The sequence below is a fragment of the Ambystoma mexicanum genome, chromosome 2p, assembly GCF_040938575.1.
Source record: "Ambystoma mexicanum isolate Mex_15411 chromosome 2p, UKY_AmexF1_1, whole genome shotgun sequence".
Classification (NCBI taxonomy): domain Eukaryota; kingdom Metazoa; phylum Chordata; class Amphibia; order Caudata; family Ambystomatidae; genus Ambystoma; species Ambystoma mexicanum.
Window position 1 is genome coordinate 538752208 of NC_090923.1, and position 23210 is coordinate 538775417.

The 23210-nt window shown below is 47.2% G+C and overlaps 1 protein-coding gene across 1 annotated transcript in view; it reads right to left on the minus strand.

Moving 5' to 3' along the window:
- The window catches only part of NUP210 (nucleoporin 210), a 1233892-nt gene extending 1211088 nt beyond the window's left edge, over positions 1-22804 (minus strand). The window contains exon 1 of the mRNA XM_069643978.1: positions 22224-22804. Within this exon, the coding sequence (XP_069500079.1) occupies positions 22224-22387 (164 nt within the window). The 5' untranslated portion in view covers positions 22388-22804. The remainder of the gene's footprint in view (positions 1-22223) is intronic.
- Between the last annotated feature and the right edge of the window lie 406 nt (positions 22805-23210).

Sequence of the window (23210 nt, forward strand, 5' to 3'; positions counted from 1 at the left end):
CTTTTGAATTTTTCTACGCCCCACATACACGCTAACGCTTATTTTCTACCACAGAATACCTACTCTCTGGATCTTTGAGGCTCCTGGAAGCAAACACAATGGTATATAAGCCTACACTGTCCTGTTGCATCAAAACTGCACCAAGTCCGTAGTCACTGGCATCAACAAAAAGAATTGTCCTCCTACTCTCCTCAAACCCTTCCAAAATGGGCGCATTGACTATTGAAGCCTTTATCTCCTCGAATTCTAATTCACATTTCTCATCCCAACTAAAATTCACCCCTTCCGTGCAAGTCTCTGCAGGTTTCTTGTTTTGTGTACCAGTCCTCTAATAAACGTACCATAAAACTCAATCCCAGAAATGATAACACATCAGCTTTACTCTTAGGGGCCAGCATATTCCCAATTGCCTCCACCGCATCTTCCTTGAGCTTGACCCCATTCCCGGAGATCTCGTGCCCTAGGTAAACTACCTTGTTAGCTCTAAAAGGTACACTTCTCCGTGGCTATCGTCAACCCAGCCTCCTCCAGGATTCTCATAACTCTTCAACCGCACATCATGTTCATCCTCATCAGCCCCACAAACCAGCACATCATCTTGTTAGCACATCACTCCCAACTGTTTTGAAATGCGCTAGCCGCGGACACTAATCTGAACGGCATCCTCACACACCCGAACAATCCTGTGGGTGTTATGATTACCCTGAGATTCTTGGAGTCCTCATGGAGCTCTACCTGGTGGTAAGCCAACTTAAAATCAATTATTTAAAAACAATAAATAAAATAAAAAAAGAAAATCGTACCACCTGCCACACCCACTAGTAAATCATTAATCCTCAGAAGAGGAAATCTTTCGGCAACCACCATGCTATTGAGGTGTCTGAGGTCAATGCATAGCCCGATTTGTCCACTGGCCTTCCTGACTACTACGATGGGGCCCCATCTCTTTCCATTCTTTACAATTCCCCTTCTACCTCCTTGCGCAACGCCAAAGGCACTGTGCGCAATTTGGCAACTTTGGGGGTGGCTCCCTTCTTCAAACTAATCTTGTGTACGAATCCTCTCAAACACCCCAGCTTGCTTCCTTTGTTCACATCCACCACTTCCACAGCCTCATCCTGTGTATCTACGTCCTTCACCATGAGCACCTGTTCGGGATGACTGGCTTCCAACCCGATTTTCAATTCCGCCTGATCACTCCAGGACAATAACTTGCCTCCCTTGGTTGCTACATAAATAGTGGCTACAGCCTTCCTTCCTTTAAATTGAACCTCTCAAAGCACCCAATGATCTCAATGGGGACATCCCCATAAGCATTGGCTTTGACATAATCCTCCCACAAGGTACAACACTTGAATGTATCTTTCCATACTCCCACACTGATCAACGTATAGTCAGCACCACTGTCAATTAGCATTTTCACAGGTATACCCTTAATCATTACATCAGCATAAGGTTTGGGTATTTTCACTCTCCCCGCCACAGCATTGACTGAAAATACAACCTCCCTGCCCACACTCTCAACCTCAGACACATCATCAATAGCATTAATCTGGCCAGACGGTAAATTGCTGCAGTACCATGCCAAATGTCTTTCTTCCACATTCATGACATATGTGCCACGCCAGACATTTCTTATCAATTGCCAAATGTATGGTGCTGCCACACCTGAAGCACCTTCAACTAGACTTGCCTCTACTTTCTCTGAACATCCCGGCACCTCTTATAGGTATTTTACTGTGTCTTGCAGGCATCCATGAGCGTCCCCGACCCCTATTGTCTGGGACCTTCCGTTCATCCACTCTCCTGCCTTTTATCATACCTTCTGGACCTATCAGTTACATATGATTTGGATGGAGCCCTGTAAACTTTATGCACCAAACCCTCTTCTGCTATGGCCTTGTCTCGTGTCTGATCACTCCCTTTATCAGACTGAACGGTATAGATGCACTTCTCTGTATGCTCCACCATTTTCGCAATTTCGATTACCTTTTCTTGCAAGGGGTTGCGCTCTTTCTATAATTCCTTTCTGATGTTGTCATTGGCACACTTAATCATTAGTTGGTCTCTCAGATGTTCATCGTGACAGTGTGTGAACCTGCATTTTACTGCCAACCCTCTCGAGCGCTGTCAAATTCCTCAATACTCTTGCCATGCCTTCGTTCTCTGGTAGCAAATTTGTAACGTTCCAAGATGATATTCTCCTCCACCATAAAATGTTTGGCAAGGGTCTTTTCATAGGGACCAGCATCCCCAAGTTTGGTGGCTCTGGCAATTTCCTGAGCAAATCTTGACCAGCAGAACACAGATTCCTTTCTTTCATTTGAGTAATTTGCCTCAAATGCTGCTAAAGCATACTTAATGAAGTCCTCTTTCCAATCAGCCCCTCTGATCCTGGGCTCACCAGAGCTAGACAGGATAAACACTGGGGCAGGAATATTTGCCATACTGGGCACGTGTTCCACAGGATCCGTTCACTAACAGTATTCAAAGCCCCTGCATGCAACTCACTCTTCTTGGATATTCACCAGAAATAACATGTTCAAAACAGTATACTGTGCCCAACTTACTGGTTTGCTGTATTGCGTGGTCACTGTCAGGACACCCTAGTGATTAGACTGGTTCACCTCCGTTAATGTTGGGGGACCACTACAGACTAACAGCCTGTTCACCATGCTCCCCGTCCGCTCCATGCAGACTGGTGTCTGTGTGCCCAATACTGTGTGGACACGCCGCAATTCACAAGTGCTTTGAAACCTTGTAACTCTTAAGGCGTGTGTCTATTGACATGTGACCACCTTTGTGCTTTGTTAACGAATTCCTCTTCCACGTGTCACGTGACTTGCTGGCGCTCCCCTAATTGGGCAGCGGCCCTGCATCGTTTCCCATGCGATATGCCCCTGCGCTCTGCTGAGACCTTCCACAGTCACATGGAAGGCACAATGCTCCGCTTATGCTATGGCGGACACCCTTGTCCGTGCTGGGGCACTCCAACGGACCCGACCCTCGATGTCAGGGACTTGGAGTTGCTCCGTTGTTCTGCGCCCACTGTTGCCCCGCGGTGAACCTTGGCTCTCCTTCCTTGGTCTTTGCCGCGGCAGGACGAGGAAACGCTGGGGGTCGTCTTCGAACCCAATTCCTCATCGCCAATTTGTTAGAGGCGGCTACACTGACACAAGGACCACGCAGGCAAGGATGCTCAGAACGGTTTATTAAGACAGATGGTAAGTCAACCCCCAGCACGCCGGGGAGCTCACCACCAACTGCAAACCTCGGGCTCAACGCCCTCATATTCTATAATCTGAAGCATAACAAGTATACATGGATACCGTAGCCATGCATGGAGGTTCCATGAACAACAATGCCTGTAATCACGGAGGACCTCATGCAGTAAGAGCAGGCTTTGCAGAGTAAACACAGGAATAAAAGTAGAGACCCAAATACTCTAACAGACATTCATTCAAGGAGGCAGAACAATTAAGTTGCTTGTCTGTTAAATTTCTCCAACAGTCTCTTACAGGGGTAGCAAATTAAAAAGAATAAAACGAAACACTAACACAACGCCGACCTATTGTAGTCGGTCAGCGCGTTGTCACAATTTCTTTCTATTGGCATGGGATAACTGAAATGCACGAGGCATCTACAAATTTGCAGTTTCAAGTTATATGCTGCAGTAAAGCCCATACACACAAAGGCAATAGTTAAGGATTTTGTGTAGGCATTTGTCAGGCACTGGCATAATGGCAATGCCTGGGCATAAGATATCATCTGGAAAATGGTGCCGTTACCTGCAGGAGTGTACAGAACTTGGCTAAATTATTTCACCAAATTCCGGCTGAAAAAAAGGCACTCTGCTTCAGCTGGAAAGTTTATTGCCGTTTGGCTTCAGACAAATTCATGGTCTTCTCAACTTCATGCAATATAACAACTCAGAGGCAAATGTGGACTGCAGACTGCAAAAGGAAGTGGAATTACGCATTGTCAGATCACATACCCGATTAAATACAAGACTGTGGGCATTTGTGTGTGTGTTGGTGTAATTGGTAGGTGGATGTTTGAAAATTGGACTATTGACATTGTGGCATGAAATGTAACTTTCTGCAGCATTAAAAATGCGCGGGATCCCCAGTCTGTGGATTCTGACGGGTTATTCTGGCAATGAAGTAAACCTGACATTAACTTTGCATCAAGCCCATGGCACACTACTCCCCTGGCCTGGATCTCAGCACTGGCACCCCTCCCCCCCTTGCTTTACCTATCGCATATATTTTCTATTGATTTGGGACAATTTGTGTTAATTGTAATACAGTTGAAGGCTTCTACATGCATTTGAATACGCCCCATGCCATTCCAGAAATGTACATCCAATCTGGAGTTCTCTTCTGATTTGCTTTTTTAAATCTTTTCTGGGACTTTCTTCTCCAGAACCCCCAATATAAATGCAGGACTAGAAAACCCAGAACAAAAAGGAAAAAGCAGGACCGGATGATGGGGTATATGTCGGGGTACCAGGCAGGGTCCATCTGCATCATTTTGTAATGGGCTCACCCTCAGACTGCCCTATGTGGAGCTTGGAAGGGCCAGCCTTGGTCAGAGAGATCACCTTCAACCTGGAGATTGTGCGGTTGCAGTCATAGAGCGGAATGCACATGCAGTCATCTTCCCAGAACTAAGGTACAGAATGTGCATTGCATAATGAAAGATGCACTGAAACACCAATACATCTGGCTTTGCAAATGTAGAGTGTAAGACTTTCTTTTCTGGGGCCTGGGGGTCTTTGCCAGCGCTTGTTAACATGGCAGCCATACTGCAGGCATTGAAAAGGTATATAAGTGTCTCCCAATGAACTATGGGCACATTTTAAATCCATTGATAGGTAATAATATATTATTATTAACAGCCGAATTGGTCTAAAAACGAAATGTAACTCTCATGCAAATAAAAACGCGGAAATCGTCCTTCTGTTGCTACACGGCAACCTACTGGAACAGCATCCTGGTCTCAATCAGGACCTCTCCAACACTCCTGAAGTTCATGAGGGTACTCAAGACCCTGATCTTCAGAGAATATTTAGGGGATCACTTCGCACCTGCTACTTCTAGATATACACCACCCCTGTATTAGGCGATATCAAAGCTACTGTAACCCCGACCCTCCCCTAATACTACCTTTGTTAACCCCAAATTACTTGTACGGCGCTCAGTTGTCTCCTATATAAGTTTGTGCGATATAATCCAAATACAAAAACAACTTTAATCATCTTAAACTGTTACGTTAGCTTCTACAAAATGGTTGCCACTGTAACAGATTTCACCATGATGCACTAATTCTGCATCAAGGAGCAGCTCAGTTATTTATTTATTTTATTCAGCATTTGTAAGGCACTTTATACAACATAATTGTGTTTCAGAGCGCCACAAGCCTAAACAGGAAGGGAGGAGGGGAAATAAGAACAGTGGCAAAACAGATTTTATATAAATAAATATAACATGGCCTGCGGTAGCGGGCATGTAGTTATGGTTAAGTTGCTCATCTCATACGAATAACACTTTTTGGGCGGCTTATAACTTCGCTCCCCCTGGACGAATCCTCACCAAACTTTGCAAAATGCCCACAGACATCAGGCTGTGTGGTTACAGTATTTGTTGAGGAAGATGAGGTGGAAGAAGACAGCCTACTACTTGGTGAGAAAGGAACAACCTTTCTGAGAGCATTGCAGTCATTGGATTTGGTGTGGCGGCGCATGGAGGTGGTCCCGTAGGAGTACTGTCCAGGTAGTCTGCGACGGCACTCTGTGCATTTCACTTTGGTAGCTTTAGCCTTTGGTACACTCCCAACAGTAGCAAAGAACTGGCGCACCCATGATTTGATCTTGGTGCTAAAACTAGGCACTTCCTCTACCTCATCTTCTTGGTCCTCTTCCTTGTCTTTGAAAGTACTGTGCTTTCCTTGTTGTGAAGGTCCTCCAGCTGGTGGTGGCTCTTGGGGAGGAGGGATGGCAATAACCGATGCCATTTTTAAATATAAATAGCAGTTTTGATAACATTCTTCCAAGTATGTACTGTGTACTAGATTGGTAATGGATTATGAGTACGAAAAGGTGTCTTGGGTGTGCAAGGGAAATTTTGAAGTTGCAAGTTCCTAGATCAGTAGAAAATGCAGTTCCGAACTGTCTTCGAAGCACGGATACGATCACGAAGTGCAGACGCCTTCGTGAACACATCACCATGCAGCGCGCACGCGTATGGTCACATGGCACTGTCCAGAAGGTCTGCGATGAAGTCAGACGTTCCCGGACGTCTACAGATGCAAACTTCAAAAAAGTTGCTAAAAGTGTATAGGTGTTTTAAAAAAGATGTTACAAGGTGGAAAATGGCAGAGTTTTAAGGTGAAACTTTGTAAATTGGACAGAAATATTGTTTATTGGCCAAGTATGATATTATTAAGTTGTAGGAAAATAGCATGCACTGATAAAAACCCATGAAATTCACTTTAAAAAAAACTTTGTTAAAAAGGGACCTTGTGGTTAAGTTGGACTAATAAAAACCTATGAAATTCAGTGAAAATAAACTTGTTAAAGGGACATTATGGTTCCAAGGAAAACCGAAATATTCGCCAGTTATGGTAAGCTAAGCAACCATAACTCGCGTCACCACCGTGCACTGCTAAGACGAACACCCAGGACATCAAAGATGTGAGAGTGTCTCTCCCCTCCTCCCCTCCTCCCCTCCTCCCCTCCTCCCCTCCTCCCCCAGGCCTTGTGGCATTCAGCAGTGCTAAGTGCATGAAGAGAAGTGCAGGGAAGGGGATGGAAGGGGGAGCAGAGGAGGCGACAAGTGCTGGGGGAGGGACCTGGAGGAAAGTGCCAAGAGGAGCCAAGGAGGAGAACTTCAGGCTAAGTGCTAGTAAAGGCGACTCTCATGGGTGGTATGTGGAGCCACCAGGCAGGGGCCCGCAGTGCAGTGGGTGGGGGAGGTGTGTAGAGTGCTGGTATTGACTGGGAGGAAGGGCCTGGGATCCTGCGGGAAAGAGATAGAGATGAGCAGAGTTTTAAGCAGTTTCCGGAACTTAAGGAGGTCCGGCTCAAGTCTGAGAGTGGCAGGGAAGCTGTTCCAAAGGGAGGCACCAGCCGAGGAGAGAGATCTGCCCCCCACTCTCTGCTTGGAGAAGCGTTTGACAGTTAAGAGTTGGAATTAGAGGAGGTAGGGCTCCAGCAGTGGACTATTTAGGGAGGGAAAGATGTAGATAGCGTGGTCCTAGGTTTACATGTGATTTTATTGAATCCAAAATAACTAATCCCATTACAACTAATACCAAAACAACGAATTCCTTTTTTGTTGTTTTTGGGTGGGGAGGGGTGGTGGTTCCCTCCCCAAACCACCTTTTTGTTGTTCCTAATACTTTTGCCTCAAACCCAAAACCACTATTCCCAGTCCCAACCCCTTTTAAAGTTTTTTTTCCCCCAATTCGTTATTTTGGAATTCGTTATTTTTGGTTCGTTGTAATGGGATTAGTTATTCTTTGATTCATTATAATCACGACACACCAGTCCCAAGCCCCAAAAGGCCTTGTGGATGATGCGCAGGGTATTGAATTTGATCCTTACAGCAACGAGGAGCCAGTAGAGAGATTTACGGGTGGAGAGCTACAGTCCCTGGGCTTGAGGCCAAGGATAAAACTTGCAGCCCTATTCTGGATTAGCTGGAGGGGGGTCCAGGGAGGAAAGAGGGAGAATGAGAAAGAGGCTTTTGCATTAGTCCAGCCTGGAGACGACCAGACCTCTGGCGACATTGAGCTTCTGGGGGAAGGTGAGAAAAGGAAGGATGCCTCTGAGGAGGTGAAGCTGGAAGAGAGACTTCTTGGTAAAGTTCATGATGTGCGGGCTGAAGGAGAGAGCAGTGTCAAAGATGACCCATAGCTTTTTGGCCTCACAAGATGGTGGTGGAAAGAGAAGTGGGCCCAGAGAGGGCCCAAAGAGGGTGGCTAGAGGGTTGGAGGAAATGACTGTACAGGTGTCCCAATGAGGAGGATCTCTGTCTTCCTGGCATTGAGACGGAGATCATTCGCTGCACACCATGCCTCAATGGAGGACAGTCAGGGATGAGAGAGGAGGAAGAGGGGGGGATGTAGAGGGAAGCTTGAAGGAAAGCTGTGTGTCATCGGCATAACACTGAAAATGAGGAGAGAAGGAGATCAGGTGAGCAAGAGGGGCGAGATAGATAGAGCCCTGGGGGACGCCACGGGTAGTGAGGTTGGGCCCTTTTTCCTCCACCACCAATTGCAGCTGGTAAGGGCGGTTAGTGTGGAAGGAGGTAAGCCAATCCAGTGCCCGGTCAGTGATGCCGAGGGTATCACAGTTTTATGAGTCGTCGAGGTTTTCGAGCATGGTTTCACGGGTGTTCAGGGGAGCAGTTTCCGTCCCTGTGGATGCCCGGAATCCAGATTGATGGTAATGAAGACAACCAACAAGATCAGTGTGGAGGGTCAGTTGGGGGTGGGAGGGTCCAACTTTTCTAAGAGTTTACCCAGGAAATGGGTAGTAGAGATACAGCGATAGTTAGCCAGGCAGGAGGGGTCACCAGACGGCTTTTTCTAAGAAGGTACACAAGGGAATGCTTGAGGCACAGAGGGAAATAGCCAGTGGTGAAGGAGTGGTTACAGAAGTCAGCAAGAGCTGGGGTGAAAGAGGAGATGCTGTCATTAATGGTTCTGGGGGGGGGGGGGAGCAGGGATCACCTGTTTGGAGGCTACCTTCATAGAGCAGACCACTTTAGAGACCTCATCCGTTGCTATGGGCAGGAGGGAGGAGAGTGAAGGGTTTAAGGGTAAGGGGGGCCAAGGGAGGCAGGGGATCAGGCGTGGGAGAGAAGGGGGGGAGGTGGAGGAGAGTGAGGACAGGATTTACACGTGGGTCCACTTATATGACATTCTTTCTTGCCAGACCTAAAATGTGTTGGTGTCGAATAACAAACACGTTGCCACCCAGCGAAAATTATGACAGGTCAAGGGGAAAAATATCAGGTTATGCACCCATATATAAAGTCTGAGAGAAAGCATTTTTTGTGATTTTTATTGGGGTAAAAGATATGCATTTCATTTTCTGGCATTCTGACATCATGAGCTTGTAATTAAAACGCAGCAGTGTGCTTCATCAAAAAAATATGTTTTGCCATTAGTGGGCTGGCTAGCTGTGAATTGCTATATTTTTTCTATCAGTTTCTTTAAAATCTTGAATACAACTTGTTTCCAATTACCGATAACCAACTTAATTATTTTGATCAGAAACCATGTTAATCAAAAGCAATGTTTTATTTGGAGACTTGGCAGAGGCCTATCCACTGATGGCCATTTTATATCCGGTTGCGATTTGTCCGGTAATAACAAGAACTAAGACTAGTCGGTTTTGTTTTAAATGTGCTTTAACAAAAAGAAATAGGTATGCCACTGAGCATCTTTGGCCCGCAGGCCAATGGCATCCCGTTGCATTTCCTGGTCCAGAACCCATCACACTGTCCAGTACAAAAGCCCAAATCTGCCTGACGTACTGTCTTGCACGAATAACCTCCCAATCAGGACTTCAACCTGGCCTAGAATGCAGTCTGAAGCTTGGTCCTGCTGGTAGCCCAGGCCAGTCGACACCCCTCAGCACAGAGCCAAGCCTTACTCAATGCAGCCCTGACAGTATCCTAGCTCTGCTTGTAGATGCCCCTCCCAAAGCCTAGCTCAGGGCACCGCCTTGCCTCGAACCCACTTCACAGCCCATTCTACACCATACCATATCTCAGCCACCTGAACACAAGTGCATTGCCCATTCGATACGAGGCAAGAGTGAATAAACAAGGAGCTCAGCCTCGAGTAGAGCCCAGCCTAGCGTTTGATAACAACCCGGCATGGCCCTTCAGTTACCCCAATTGTGACACCATTCATGCGCCCACAAATCACCCCTTTCTGGATACTTGCCCTGCTTGGAGCCTAGCTCTGTACTTAGGGAGGTCCAACCTGAGCACAGTTAATTTCACCCCTACCCAGAGCCCAGCCTACCCCTAGCCCTGCAGAGGCGTAGCCAGGATTGTCCAACAAGTGGGGCCTGAAGCTAATGTAGTTGGGCCCACTGCAGTGGCATTGACATCTGTACATGCCCACACAGCGCTGCAGAGTTGGCATTTCCAGATTTTGGGTGGCCCTTGCTTTCTCAGGCCCTACCTGGTCTACGCTTCTTCCTCTGGGAGACCAAATCAGCACAGTATCACGATACCCAAAATACATCACAATAGGTAACCACTGTTGGCTGATGGGTAAAATCAGGAGCAACGCACTTACAAACTCTGTATAGCATCATGAGACAGAGCTCTCAGTCTGAGTATTAGGAAGTGCAGAGCTCTAAGCGAGTCTGAGGATAATCTGGGGCAGAGCGAGTTTTGAGTATTGTAGCAGTGCCCCTGTGAAGTAATCTCAGGAGCAGAAACCTGAATGAGTCTTGCCATTGTCAAAATAGCCGTCCTGAATACAACAGAGCTCCGAATGTACCTTTCTTTAGGCAGTTTCAAATTTCAATGAGGCACCTACAAGCTAAAATGGTTATGTGTCTATCCTCTGCAAATAAGAGTCTAAATGGTGGTTGCAATAAGAAGGACAAATTGTTTTACTGCAACTACTCACTACCTCATCAGGAAATAAAATTATCCTTCCAACTGTTACACAACCTGCCTCCAACAAAATGACCAGTGAATCAGAGTTGGGATGGGCCGACACGAACTCCTTACCCCCCCTTTCGCTCCAGATGTTGACCTGCATGGGAACAGGGATATTGCAGTTAATATAGATCAATAATGAAACTTTCATATCACTACATTTAGTTCAGTATGTAGGGTTCGAAATTTCTGGGAGCCATTTAGCTTCTGCTTTTACTCTAGGAGAGCCTGGTTAGCTTAAAACCAAACAACTACCAGGAGCTACTTTTGGCTCCCCATGCAAACTGGTGCCTTAAAAACATGCATATGTGACATTAACTTTAGGTTTTTGAGATTGTACATTGAGAAGAATTAGGACACATTTAAATATAACTGATCATAGAAAATGGGCAAAAAGTTGAAGTGTGCATCTCATGTGGAAGCTAGATTTGCAGTGCCCAGAGTACCACTACTGGCTGCCCAGCAGTAGCTCCTGGCGACTGAATGATGCCTGACACAAAGGATCTGGTTTAAGCTCTTGCTCATCGTATCTCAATTTCAAACTTTATTAGGGTTTTTCAGCACAGACCTTGCTTCGGGAAGCAATGGAGTGCTTTACAATCATTGGGGTAGGAACAAGGTTAGGAAGAAGAGGGGATCTAACAGGGGAAAGAGGACAATTGTCAGCAATGGATCTACACATAACTAGGTGAGGAAACAGTGGGGATCAGATCACCCAGTCTGAGGCACGTTGGGGTGTGCAGGGTGTGTGGTGCTAGATGTTAGGGAGATGGGTCTTCAGCTCCTTCCTGAATTGCAGAACAGAGGGGGAAGAGTTGGATGTTGATGGGAAGGAGGTTCCAGAGTCTTGGGGCATAGACAGGGAAGGCCTGTTTTTTTCCCCTTCCTGCACTTGCAGAGTTAAAGTTGCATATGTCCTTCACTCTGGTGGATCGTAGGCCTTCGGAGATGCAGCGTTTCACATTGAGGTGGTTTGGGACATCCGGGTGACAGCCTTGTAGTTGAGACAGCAGGATTTGAAGACGATATGGCTTGCAGCAAGAGCCAGCGCAGTTCATGAGGGTCAGGGTTATGTTGTCAAATTTGTGGAGTGCTATGTTGAGTCTCAGGATAACCAAGGTGGTAGCCGGAAAGCCTTCCAAAAGGGGTGGGAGAGAACCAAGGGTTGGACAGCAGGCCCGAATTTGTTTTCTGGGATGAAAGGCTTGATTTTTCACATGAGAGAAAGTTGGTACCAAGCCATTTGTCTTCCTTGCTACGTGCCATTTGAAGGGGAGGTGTCTGTCGATGTCGAAACGCACTTGGTGCAGGTGGCCAGCTGGGGTGTGATGCCTTTAAAGTGCACAGTAGAGAACCAGGTCTGGATGTCGGGCATCAGTGTTGTTGGTCAGCAGTCATATTTTAGTCTTGGAGAGGTTGGCACTGTACATCAATGACTGGATCAATAAGAGGCATGCCCTGAGCCTTTGGATGTCTTCAATGGATTCCAGTAGACCCGCATTGTCTGCATTCACTCATCGCAACTACATATCAGCCATGTCTTACTGGTACGCATCGCACTCCATCTTAATGGAAGATAGCTGTATCCCTCCCAGGACATGGCCACCCACCCGCATACATCTGCAATAATCCACTAATCAAACTCATATTGCACATCACCCCTGTCACTAGCATTAGCCGAGTCCCACAAAGAACATCTGTCTTGCTGGGCACATAGTCAGTATTGCGGGAGTTGGTGATCTGGAGGAATTCATTTGTACAACCTTGGTATGTTCATTACTAATACAAAAGGCTGAATATGCATACTCAAATTCTAAATAGTGCCATTGTGCCCACTGACCAATTGGTTTTCCCGGGCTAAACTTTGATACCGGTCTGTCCTGCATGTCATTATGCGTGAGTAGCTGTCCATGTGCTTATTTTATTCTTAGCAGTCTGGCACTTGTAGTTTTGCTTATACAAATATAAGCATAGGAAAGCTCGACTATTTACGCAGATATATGCATGTGCGCATGTTTAGGAGCTGGGATTGCTCCAAACACCTGTGTTCAGAAGCTTTAGAGAGGTGTTTGGACCTTGTTGTCCAGCAGTTCGAGCATGACTACACTGTGACAGGAAAATAAAACTACATATAAATGGTATGGAAGGGACAGCTGACATGATCAATGCCAGCGGTTAAGATTGTATCAACGCCTTATTTTTGGCTTCAGATGGTTTCCCCAAGTAAGGGAGCGGATCCTCACACATTAGTACACCTAGTGAATCAAGCTGCATCTCTCGGATATAGTCCAAGAAGGGCAAATGTGCCTGGGTTACTTGTGTTCCATATCCCTCAAGGGAATATAACAAACTTCCAAGTCGAAAATGGATCAGGTCAGCTCTTTAAATCTTCTGAGTTTAGTTCTATTCTGGCAATAGCAGGTGTTATTACAGACCCACTATCCATGCAAACCTTGGGTCAGGCTGAAGTATTGTAAATACGACAGCTTTATTATTTTCCTGTGTACATTTCCACACAAGTTTGGAGAAGAGGGCAGTGCAAAGGTCAGGTTGCTTGACAGAAACCAGAACACTTCTTTTGATTTTTTTTATCAACATGGATAGAATTGCATTCCATGGAGAAAAACCTCTGAAACAAGAATGTATTTCTCTGAAGCCTTTCAAAAAAGTTGATGCTCATGGAGCAAACAGAAGAACTGTGCATACTTATTTTCCTAGCAATTTAGGATTGTATAATAAATAAGATGGAAAACGAAGTTAATCTTTTGTAATAAATTATGCTTTTTTCCCCAGTGAAAGCAAACCAGTATTGCACAATTGTTTTTTTCAGAGTTCCTGTGCTGTGGGCAGAATGATGCGGAGGCAGATAATTTTTTACACTGATAATTTGATTAACACTCCAATTATAAAAAACAGTGTTTAAAGTATGCACGGTCTAGTTTACATCCATTCAACCTTGCAGTCAATGGGGTACATTACTATAAATAGTCAGTGGCAGCAGAGTCTTTGCTTAAGGGTGAGTGATACCAATCACAGGTGTTCTAGTTTCTCAAATCTTCAAGACTACAACTAAAACATCCGAAGCCTGACTCTCCAGGAAGTGTAAGCGATGTTCAAAAACAAATGAAAGTTACATTTGTAAATTAATAGAAACTCAGCAAAACCTGCCCCTGTGATAATCCAATACCTATGGTTCGTCCAACATCTAGACACAGATTATTATACCTCAGCTGATACTCAGTTTACCGACCTCTGAAGGATGTTATCCAATAAGATAGCTCAGCCGGTTGAGCGCTCGTTGCTGCGATCTGTAGGTTGCAGGTTTGAATCCTGGCAACTCAGCCTTTCATCCTTTCGAGGTCGATAAAGGAGTACCGACTTTGGGTTGGTGATAATTTTCAATAGGTTCTATGTACAGTGCTTTGCCAAAAGCGCTATATAAATGACATTTGACCAGGAGATTAGATATAGAATTTGGCATGGAGTCTTGCCTCTTTGCACTGGTGTATCATAACATTGACATACCATTAGGTAGTAATAGCTCCAGGAAATGAACACTTTCATTAAACATCAAAAGAAAAGTCTGTTATCAAAACTCAAAACACATAATACAATTCAGGTTTGCTTTACTATATAGTTGGCTAGGTTTTTGTGTTTGGCATTTAAATATATACAGGAGAGATCAAATTTATTTATTCGCTTTTGTTGAGCGTGCAGCAGCCCAGGGGCATCATGGCGCTAGTTACAGACATTTCTTCTTAGTTACAGAGATTCTTCATGGTTAGTTACGATAGTTCTTATCACTGGTTTCAGACAATTTTTCATAATTAGAGATAAAACTTCTTGGTTACAGTTACATTGATCTTGCATGTTGAAGAGGGTGATTCATAAGGCGAGAGGGGAGTTTTGAGCTCTGATGTTGGCAGGAAGAGAGTTCCAGGACTTGGCGGCTATGTAGGGGAAGCTTAACCCTCCTGGTCTCGCTTTGTGTATGTGGGTGGTGTGAATTTGATTGGTGGAGCGAGTCCTGACTGGTCGTGTGGAGGAGGATTTGGTTATGGTGTCCGACAGATATGAGGGTGCACTGCGGGTGAGAGGATTTTGAATGTGATGCGTTCTTTTACTGGGAGCCAGTGGGCTTCCTATCTGTCATGGGTAATATTGTCTCTTTTTGGGAGGCCGAGTGCTGCCCTTAACGCATTGTTCAGAGTGATTTGGAGTCGGTTTATGTTTTTTGCAGAAGTACCCGTTAGGAGGGCGTTACTAGTCGAGTTTGGCACCGATGGTTGCTCTGGCTATAGATAGGAAATTGTGTTTGAAAAAGGAATGGCTTTATTGCATTTATGAGTTTGGTGGTGTGTGCTGAGGCGGAGGAGATGGCGCTGACCTGCTTTGTCATGGATAGTGTAAAGTCTATGTGAACTCCTAGGTCCTTCACAGAGATAGGCACATGGATGATGGTATTATCAATGATGAAATTGGAGTATGGTTCGTCTAGTTTGGCTAGGGTGGTTTTTAGACCTAGTATGATCATTTTGGTCTTCTCCCCATTGAGGCAGAGACCGTTGGCCGCCATCCAAGCCTGGATGGTGGAATAGATTGTGTGGAGTGCTTCGGCATCTTTGAGGTATACTACTCCATAGAGTGGTAGGAGTACCTGGGTATCGTCCGTGTAGTCGGTGTACGCGATACCCAGGGCGTCAAGCTTATCGAAGAGGGGTTTTGTAAACAGATTGTATAGAGTGGGCGCAGCGCAAGAGCCCTGTGGGACTCCACAGTGAATGGTGGTGGGGGCTGCGTTGGCAATGTTGGAGAAGACCTTCATGGCTCTACCCTCCAAGAATGGCCAGACCATAGAGAAATAAAGAAACATGTATTCTGTCACAATGCAGAAACCTACAGCATATTAATGATTTCCATACAGTTTTTGCACACGTCGGCTGATGTCATATGCATTTTACTCTCTTGCAAAGGAGAAAATTCATTTTTACTCTCTTGAAATCACATTTACTCAAAGTTTAAAAATAGGAAGTAAAATACTCCCAGTAAAAATCTTATCTGGAGCACTGTTCAAAAGTACATCACTGTTTACCCTCCAATTCGCAGCCATATGTTTGTTGGGTTCACATTTGTCAGTTTCACAGTTCAATCAAATTTTCTCCAGTGTGTCAAAGACTTTAGAGTGTACGAGGGGTTTTGCTCGACCCTTGTAGGACCACTTTGACATTTCACAATGGCCTCTCCTAAGGCCTCTTGGTTCTCATAGTTTCAACACAACCCTAAAAAAGGCTTCAGTACGAGTCCTTCAAATGAGCACCCTGTAACGCCTGACCACTGTGCTTCTGAACCTTTTACTATGGTTTCTTTAAAGTTCATATTACACACGTTCTTTGTTCAACAAGGTTGCTGCCTGCAACCTTGGGTCATCACAGTTCGGTGCTGTTGTGTACTGTTGGAGCTTTTTGTCTCGGGAGTCACACCATACGCCAGCTGGATTTCCCGGTCTTATGATTCCCCTTTCAGAGGCTTTGCTGGTCTGAGTTGAAAAGGGCCCCTCGTCGTCCCTCCAGGTCTCTCCGCCTTTCTCCTCCGTTTGAACTGCTGGTCCAGAATAGCCGTTTCCTCGTGCTTTCGGGCTTGCTCAAAGTGTGCTCCACTGTTAATCCATGTGGGAAAGGGAAAGAGCTGTCAATGTGCATGGTTATTGTCAATTGCCTGACTCTGCCTGACCCTTGTGTTGGGACATATCCGGTAAACGGCTCTGGTTTTAAGTCTGTTGTCTTTCACGTTGTAAGAGTGTTTGTGTTGTAAATGAGGGTTGTAGAACCTTTGAATATCCTACACGGTAGTATGGGGAATCCGTGTTATAGAGAAGGGGGTACCGCGTCTCACCTGTGTGTGTCCTACTTCCACTCCCCGAGGACCCCTCCATCCAGGTGATCCTCCTGCACTGGTCTGCCCCCAGGAACTGGATCCAATACCGATGGCCATGTCCTGGTCACCTGGATGACAGATCCCCGGGGACTAGCAAGTGAGTCACCTTCAGGTTTATCACAGAACTCACTGAGGGGCATCAGACATGGACAAGAAAAAAAGATAGGGTATGTTTCAGTAGTCTCCTGGTTTGCCTGGTTATAGGTTACCCAGCAAGGTTGTTGCAGTGGAGTGCTGTTCACAGGGTACAGCATTGCGCTTTTGTGAACAGGTGCAGCCAGTGAATGTGGAGGGTGGCGTGTCAGTTTACATGAAAGTGCTCATCCCAGGGATTTAGGACTTTGTTTCTTTAAGACCGTGTTCGCAGCCATTTGGGTGGCGTTTATCGGCATGGCGATTTCCCAATATCACCCTATCCCGGCAAGGTGGGGGTGACTATGGGAGGGTATGGAGTTACCCTGGTTAACAATTGGCCCACTTGGATCCCCCTGATGTTCGGACAGAGGAGTTTGGTGATCTGAAAGGGATTTAAGGTGGGTGGTGAGCGGTCCACTATACAACATTTAAAAGGAAGAAAGAAGATGTGGCACAACATGTACTCTGAACAAATTATTACATTAAGATAATTCGGATGCATATTAGATGGTTAATGAAATGAATTTAAGGAGGTGGCAGGGGGAAATATATATATATAAAAAATACAATGATGCTAGGTTCGTGGATCAGGTATGGAGGGCTGTGCATTATACAGAAGGATAAGGTTGGTGGGTAGGAGTGAAAACTTAAGGGTATCACGACAGACTGACAGTGGGGGCGGGTGGGCTGTCATGCCCTGATAGAACGGTTGAGCTCAAAATAAGTATCGGGATTAAAGAAGAGAGGTCAGGGGAGTGGAGAAGGAGCAGAAACAGTGGCAAATCGATGAGCTGGGGGTGTTGCTATCTTTAGCACAGCTAGGGTAATGGTCTTTAATCTAATTGACACCCGGGAACACATGGAGGGTGGCAGTTCTCGATTAAAACTTGATCAATTGTTCATACAAGCAGTTTCGGTAAATGTTTGCAGAGTAATGTTATAAGTTAAGTGGAGATGTCAAGGTCGACCAGAAATCATTTTAGATTGCACAGTTGCAAGGGTGTTTGCATTCGCGCACACACACACCCAAAAAAGTGTTTTTAAAAAGGACATAGTAGTGAACTGGTCTGAGTGGGAGCAATGTGGGGTACATACCAGGGGCTAAATAAGTGACTACAAGGACAACACTATTTAAAGGAGGCAAGTACAAACTACAAAGCAAGGGCCAAGTGCAATACAGGGCAGCATTATAACATGTCATAGGGCGAATTGTCACTGGAGGAAAAGGGGACACGGGATAACGACAGATTAGTACCGGGAAGGATAAAAACAATAAACGGTCCTACTAGGCCTTGTGCCATTCGGACTGTGCAAGTGCAGCAAGCCAGAAGCGCAGGGGGTGGAAGAAGGCAGGAGGCTGGGGGGCAAGTGCATTAGCGGAACAGGATAAGGGGCAGCTAGTGCAGTGGGTGGACCAGACTCGGTAGTCCAGTCAGGGAATGGTGCCCAGAGGCAAGTGCTAGTAGAGAGGTGCTGAGGCAGACTGGTCGAGGGAGGGCGAGGTGGATAGTTGGAACAGCAGGGGGCATTAGCAAGGAAGGGGGAGAAGAGGAAGGTCTTGAGAAGCTTCCGGAACTGGAGGACATCGGCTAAAGTCCGAGAGGGCAGGAGGGCCATTCCAGAGGGAAGCTCCTGCCGAAGAACGATCTACCCCCCACTCTCTGCTTGGGGAAACGGCTGGACTGCAGAGAGTTAGAGCTAGAGAACGGAAGGTATTTAGGGAGAGAAAGTTGGATGTAGCATGGTCCCAGGCCCCACAAAGCCATATGGACCATGAAGAGGGTCTTGATTTTAGGGCTGGAGAGATGCGGTCCATGGGTTTGAGGACAAGGGTAAGTCTTGAAGTCCTAGTCTGGATTAGTTGAAGAGGGAGGAGGGAGGAAAGAGGCAGCTTGAGGAAGAGGATGTTGCATTCGTCCTGCCTGAAGTGAACCAAAGCTCTGGAGACATTGAGGTTTTGGGGGAAGTGAGGAAGGGGAAAAGGCCACTGAGGAGGAGCTGAAAGTGAGTCTTCTTGGCAAGGTCAGCGATATGAGGAGAGAGAGGAGTCGAAGATTACTCCCAGGTTTCTTGCCTCACAAGAGTGTGAGGGAGCGGGCCCAAGGAGAGCAGCCAGATAGGAGGGGGTAGGGAGGCAGGGGAGGAGTTCCAATCAGAAGGATCTCGGTCTTCCTGGCGTTAAGACAGATCATTGGTGGCACACCATGCCTGGATAGCAGTCAGACAATCGGGAATGAGAGAGGAGGTAAAGTGGAGAAGCTTAACGAAGAGTCATTCACATAACACTGGAAGTGAGGAGAGAAGGTGGAGATCAAGTGAGCAAGAGGAGCAAGGTAAATGTTAAAAAGCCATAGCGATAGGATAGAGCACTGAGGGACGCCATAGGTAGAGAGTGGGGTAGAGGAGAGAAAAGGGCCCATTTGAACCTGGGAGCAGCGATTTGAAGGGAACGAGGTCAACCACACCAGTACCCATCCCGTGAAGTCCAGGAGTATCACAGAGTCAATTAAAGAGGGTGGAGTGATTGACTGTGTCGAAGGCAGAAGATTGTTACAGACGGTGAGTTGGAGAGCAGGTCATCACGATGTTCAGGAGAGCAATTTCCGTGCCTCTGGTTGCTCTGAAGCCAGATTGGCAATTGTGGAGAGCCAACAGATTTAATGTGAAGGATTAGTTGGGAGATGGCCAGCTTCCCCAAAGGTTTGCCCAGGAAGGGGGGGTAGTGGAGATAGGGCAGTAGTTAGCTGGGCAGGAAGGGTCCGCAGACTGATTTTTTAGGAGAGGGTGCACAAGGGAGTGATTGAGAGGTAATGGGAAGGAGCCAGTGGCAAAAGAGTGACGCAGAACATAGTCAAAGATGGAGCGAGGGTGGCAATATTGTCCTTGATAGTTCTCTAAACAGGTGCCGCCCTGCTCCTCTAGAAGATAATGGAGAGAGAGGGTCCAAGGCAGGCCAAAGTGCAGGTGGAGGAGGGAGCCAAGTAGAGGAAAGTGAGGACAGGATGACCAGAGTTTTGGTTGTGAATTGTAAGGCCAGAGCCATGGAGAGGACCTAGGAAGGGAGAGGTGAAGTAGAGACTGCAGTAGGATTGCCTAGTTCCTTACAAATTTTGAAAAGTTCAGCTGTGTTGTTGGTGGCCCCAGAGATGCAGACTTGAATATGGGCCCGCTTCTTGGTCCGGATGGAGTGTCTATAGTGCATTTGGAGCAGGCGACGTGCCCATTTGGCAGAGGATGTGCAAGAAGCCAACCACTTCCATTTCCGCAACTCTGCACTTGCTTTTCAGCGAGGCTAGGTCAGAATCATACCAACTGTTGCACTTGGAGGCAGGCTTCATGCGGATCCTCATGGCAGGGGCAAGGATGCCAAGGGTGTTGGAGATGGAGAGGTGAAGGTTAGCAAGGACTGAGTTAGAGTGAGAGTCAATAGCAGGAGTGGAGGGGGGCAGAGTCTGGCACCAATGAAAAAGTGGTCCACCGTTACAAATGCCAATTTATTTCTTTTGTGACACTGTTTGAATAGTACCCAAGGAGGAGTTTTTTGATAAAATGTGACGCAAATAGTGCATTATAAAGAATATTTATTCAGCAACACTGGTCAAAGTTGTTAGCCGCATAGTGAAGTAACTAATCAAAATGGCCCACACTGGACAGAAAAGTGGCCCAGTTTGACCCAAAAAAAACGACCAACACTAGCAGTTTGCGTTTTTTGGTTCGGCCATGGGCCCATTGCCCTATAGGCTAGTCCGAGCCTGGAGGGGGGAATAAAATGGGCGGCAACTGACACTCACTTCATCGGCCAGATGACGGAAAAAGAGGCTGGCAGTGCGAGTAGAGGCTTAGCTGGGGAGCGCCAGAGGAGAGGAGAGAATGATCAGAACAAGAGAGGTGTACTGAGAGGGTTGGAAAGAGGTCAGCTGAGATGAATGCATCCAGAATGTGCGCAGCTGAGTGGGGCCAGATGGATAAAGGGCGAGGGAGAAAGTCACACAGGTTGAGGAAGGGTAAGGCTGCATCAGGAGATTAAAGATGAATATTGAAATATCCAAGGAGGAGGAGATTAAGGGTAGAGGTCAGGAGGGAAGCGGTGAGGTCGGCTCACTAAGATAGGAAGAGGGAGACCGGCCCAGGGGTCCAGTAGATGGTAGCGAGAGTGATCGACAGGGATGCAGAGCTTGCAGACAAGACATTCAAAGGAGGAATAGGTATGACAGAAGCAGGAATCCATTCAGGGAAGACAAGGGCCACTCCACCTCCAGGCCGTTGAGGCCTGGACTTGGAGAGGACTGTATAACTCTCAGGAAGAAGGGTGTCAAAAGCAGAGACAGAGCTGGCATTTACCCTGTAACGCCAATAAAATGTGCAATAACACAGTAAGAATGCATTGCCTGTGAGCTGCACAAATGTCCCTCCACCCCAGTTGCCTTGGCCATTAACACAAGTAAAAAACATGCCCGGCCACAGTAAGGTAACATGCCCCTCCCCCCCATGTAAACACTATTATCTTTGCCCTTAATGCAAGTAAAAAATTCCATGCCACAGTAGGACCCAGCCAGCAACACTGGGTACCCTTTACCCACTCCAACCCCAACTTCACATAATACACTCAAGTTGGCATTGCTCAAAAACACCAGTAAAACATGCCATGCTCCCGTCAAAAAACATTCATGCTCAATGCTTCTACAGCATAGGGGGTGTGGAGATTACAAGCTTGCGAGAAGTCAAACCCGACCGCTCACGAGTTGACGTGATGGAGACGACGCGAGAGGAGCGCATTCTGAGCACGGGCAGCCCTGGCACTCCTCCTGAACACCGGATTACTGTCCTTCGTGCAAGTTATCCCTCACCACATTACCTGCAGTCTCCAAGTAAGAGTTATCTACCAGAATAGAGCACAGCGAGGCAACTGTGTCATAGTTGTACACCTGTTCGCAATAAAGCCTCTTATCTCAAATATCCTCAGTGTACTTGGCCTATTTGGGCCACAACAATATCCCCTGGGTAGGCTTTTGTCCTCTGACTCTATGTTTGCTACTACCACCAGTCACGTTAATTACTGCTCCCTCACCTCGGAGAGCGGTGTGTTTCCTTACTTTTAAAGTAACTAAATACACTGCAGTGATGCCTGCTGCTCAGAGAGAGTGAGAGAGAGAGAGTGCGTGAGTGTGTGTGTTAAACCGCCAAAGCTCTAGCCTGGGATCAATATTGGTCTGTGTTGGGTTTCAGGGAGGGAGCACGTGCGGAGTGCCTGCATGCGCGCAATGCCCTGCCAGTGACAGTGCCACGCTGCCGCCAAAGCTCTAGCCTGGGATCAATATTGGTCTGTGTTGGGTTTCAGGGAGGGAGCACGTGCGGAGTGCCTCCATGCGCGCAATGCCCTGCCAGTGACAGTGTCACGCTGCCGCTTAAGCCAGGCGCCGTTTCCTGTCACCTCGCCGCGCTCGCCCTGCCCCCAGCACTCACCATCGGTAGCAGCCTTCAGTAGCTTCCAGCGTGAAGTTGATTTTCGTGCCGCGGGCGTATGGTAGCAGCACTTTGGGGATGTTCAGCTTAGAAGACAGAGCCATGGGGAGCACGAGGTACAGAGGCAGCAACCACCGCAGTGGCCCGCTGACCGGCGGAGCCATGCTCGAAGTGTCAGCGGCTCGCCAGTAGCCCTAGTTCAGTCTGCAGATTGCAAGAGCACGCTGCGGCGGGTGGCGTTGCACTACCAGCGCAGGCTGCAGCGGTGATCTGGTTTAGGAGACCCTGGAGCGAGCGAGGGAGGGATGCTGCTATTGATGCCCTTACGTATCTCCTCACAGAAGTCGTTCTGGCTGCTTCCAGTGCTCGGTTCAATTGATCGGTCCGTCCGTCAGGGGGCAGGAAAGGTTAAAAAGCAGGGTGGGAAGGCAGGCCGGGTCCCGGAGCCCAGTCTTCAATTCAAAGGTGTTCAGACAGCAGCTACGGATCCTCGTACAAAAGAAAATACCCGCCTTTTACCGCTATTAGAGCGACGTCACAGTCAAGGCAGGGGCAGGAAGCCGGGCGGGGCATGGGGGACTAAAGAAAAGGAGGCGGCCGCTCAAGGGGGCCGGCCCGGGACGTAATGGCTTATAGTGCTGCTGGCTGCGGGAGGTTACAGCCAGATGCAGCTGCAGGAAGGGGGCCGACGGGCACTTCCTGCGCAGTCACCCCGAGGGCAGCTCCAAACAGGTAAATGCTGGCAGCCTGTCCGCTCTAAGTGTGAGCATTCGTATAAAACGGTAGCCACCGCGACCGGAACTGCTGACTGCTACAGTACGTGTACCGGCAGCCCGAGACTACGTTTCTTTTTGCTTCTAGCACGTGCAGCATTAATGGTAATTGCAGAAGCTGATCTTAAAACAACCCACGCGGGACAATTGGGTGTGCACCTCATGGCGCGTGCTTCCAATTGGAAGCACGTGTCCGAGATCCAATGCTGTCTTT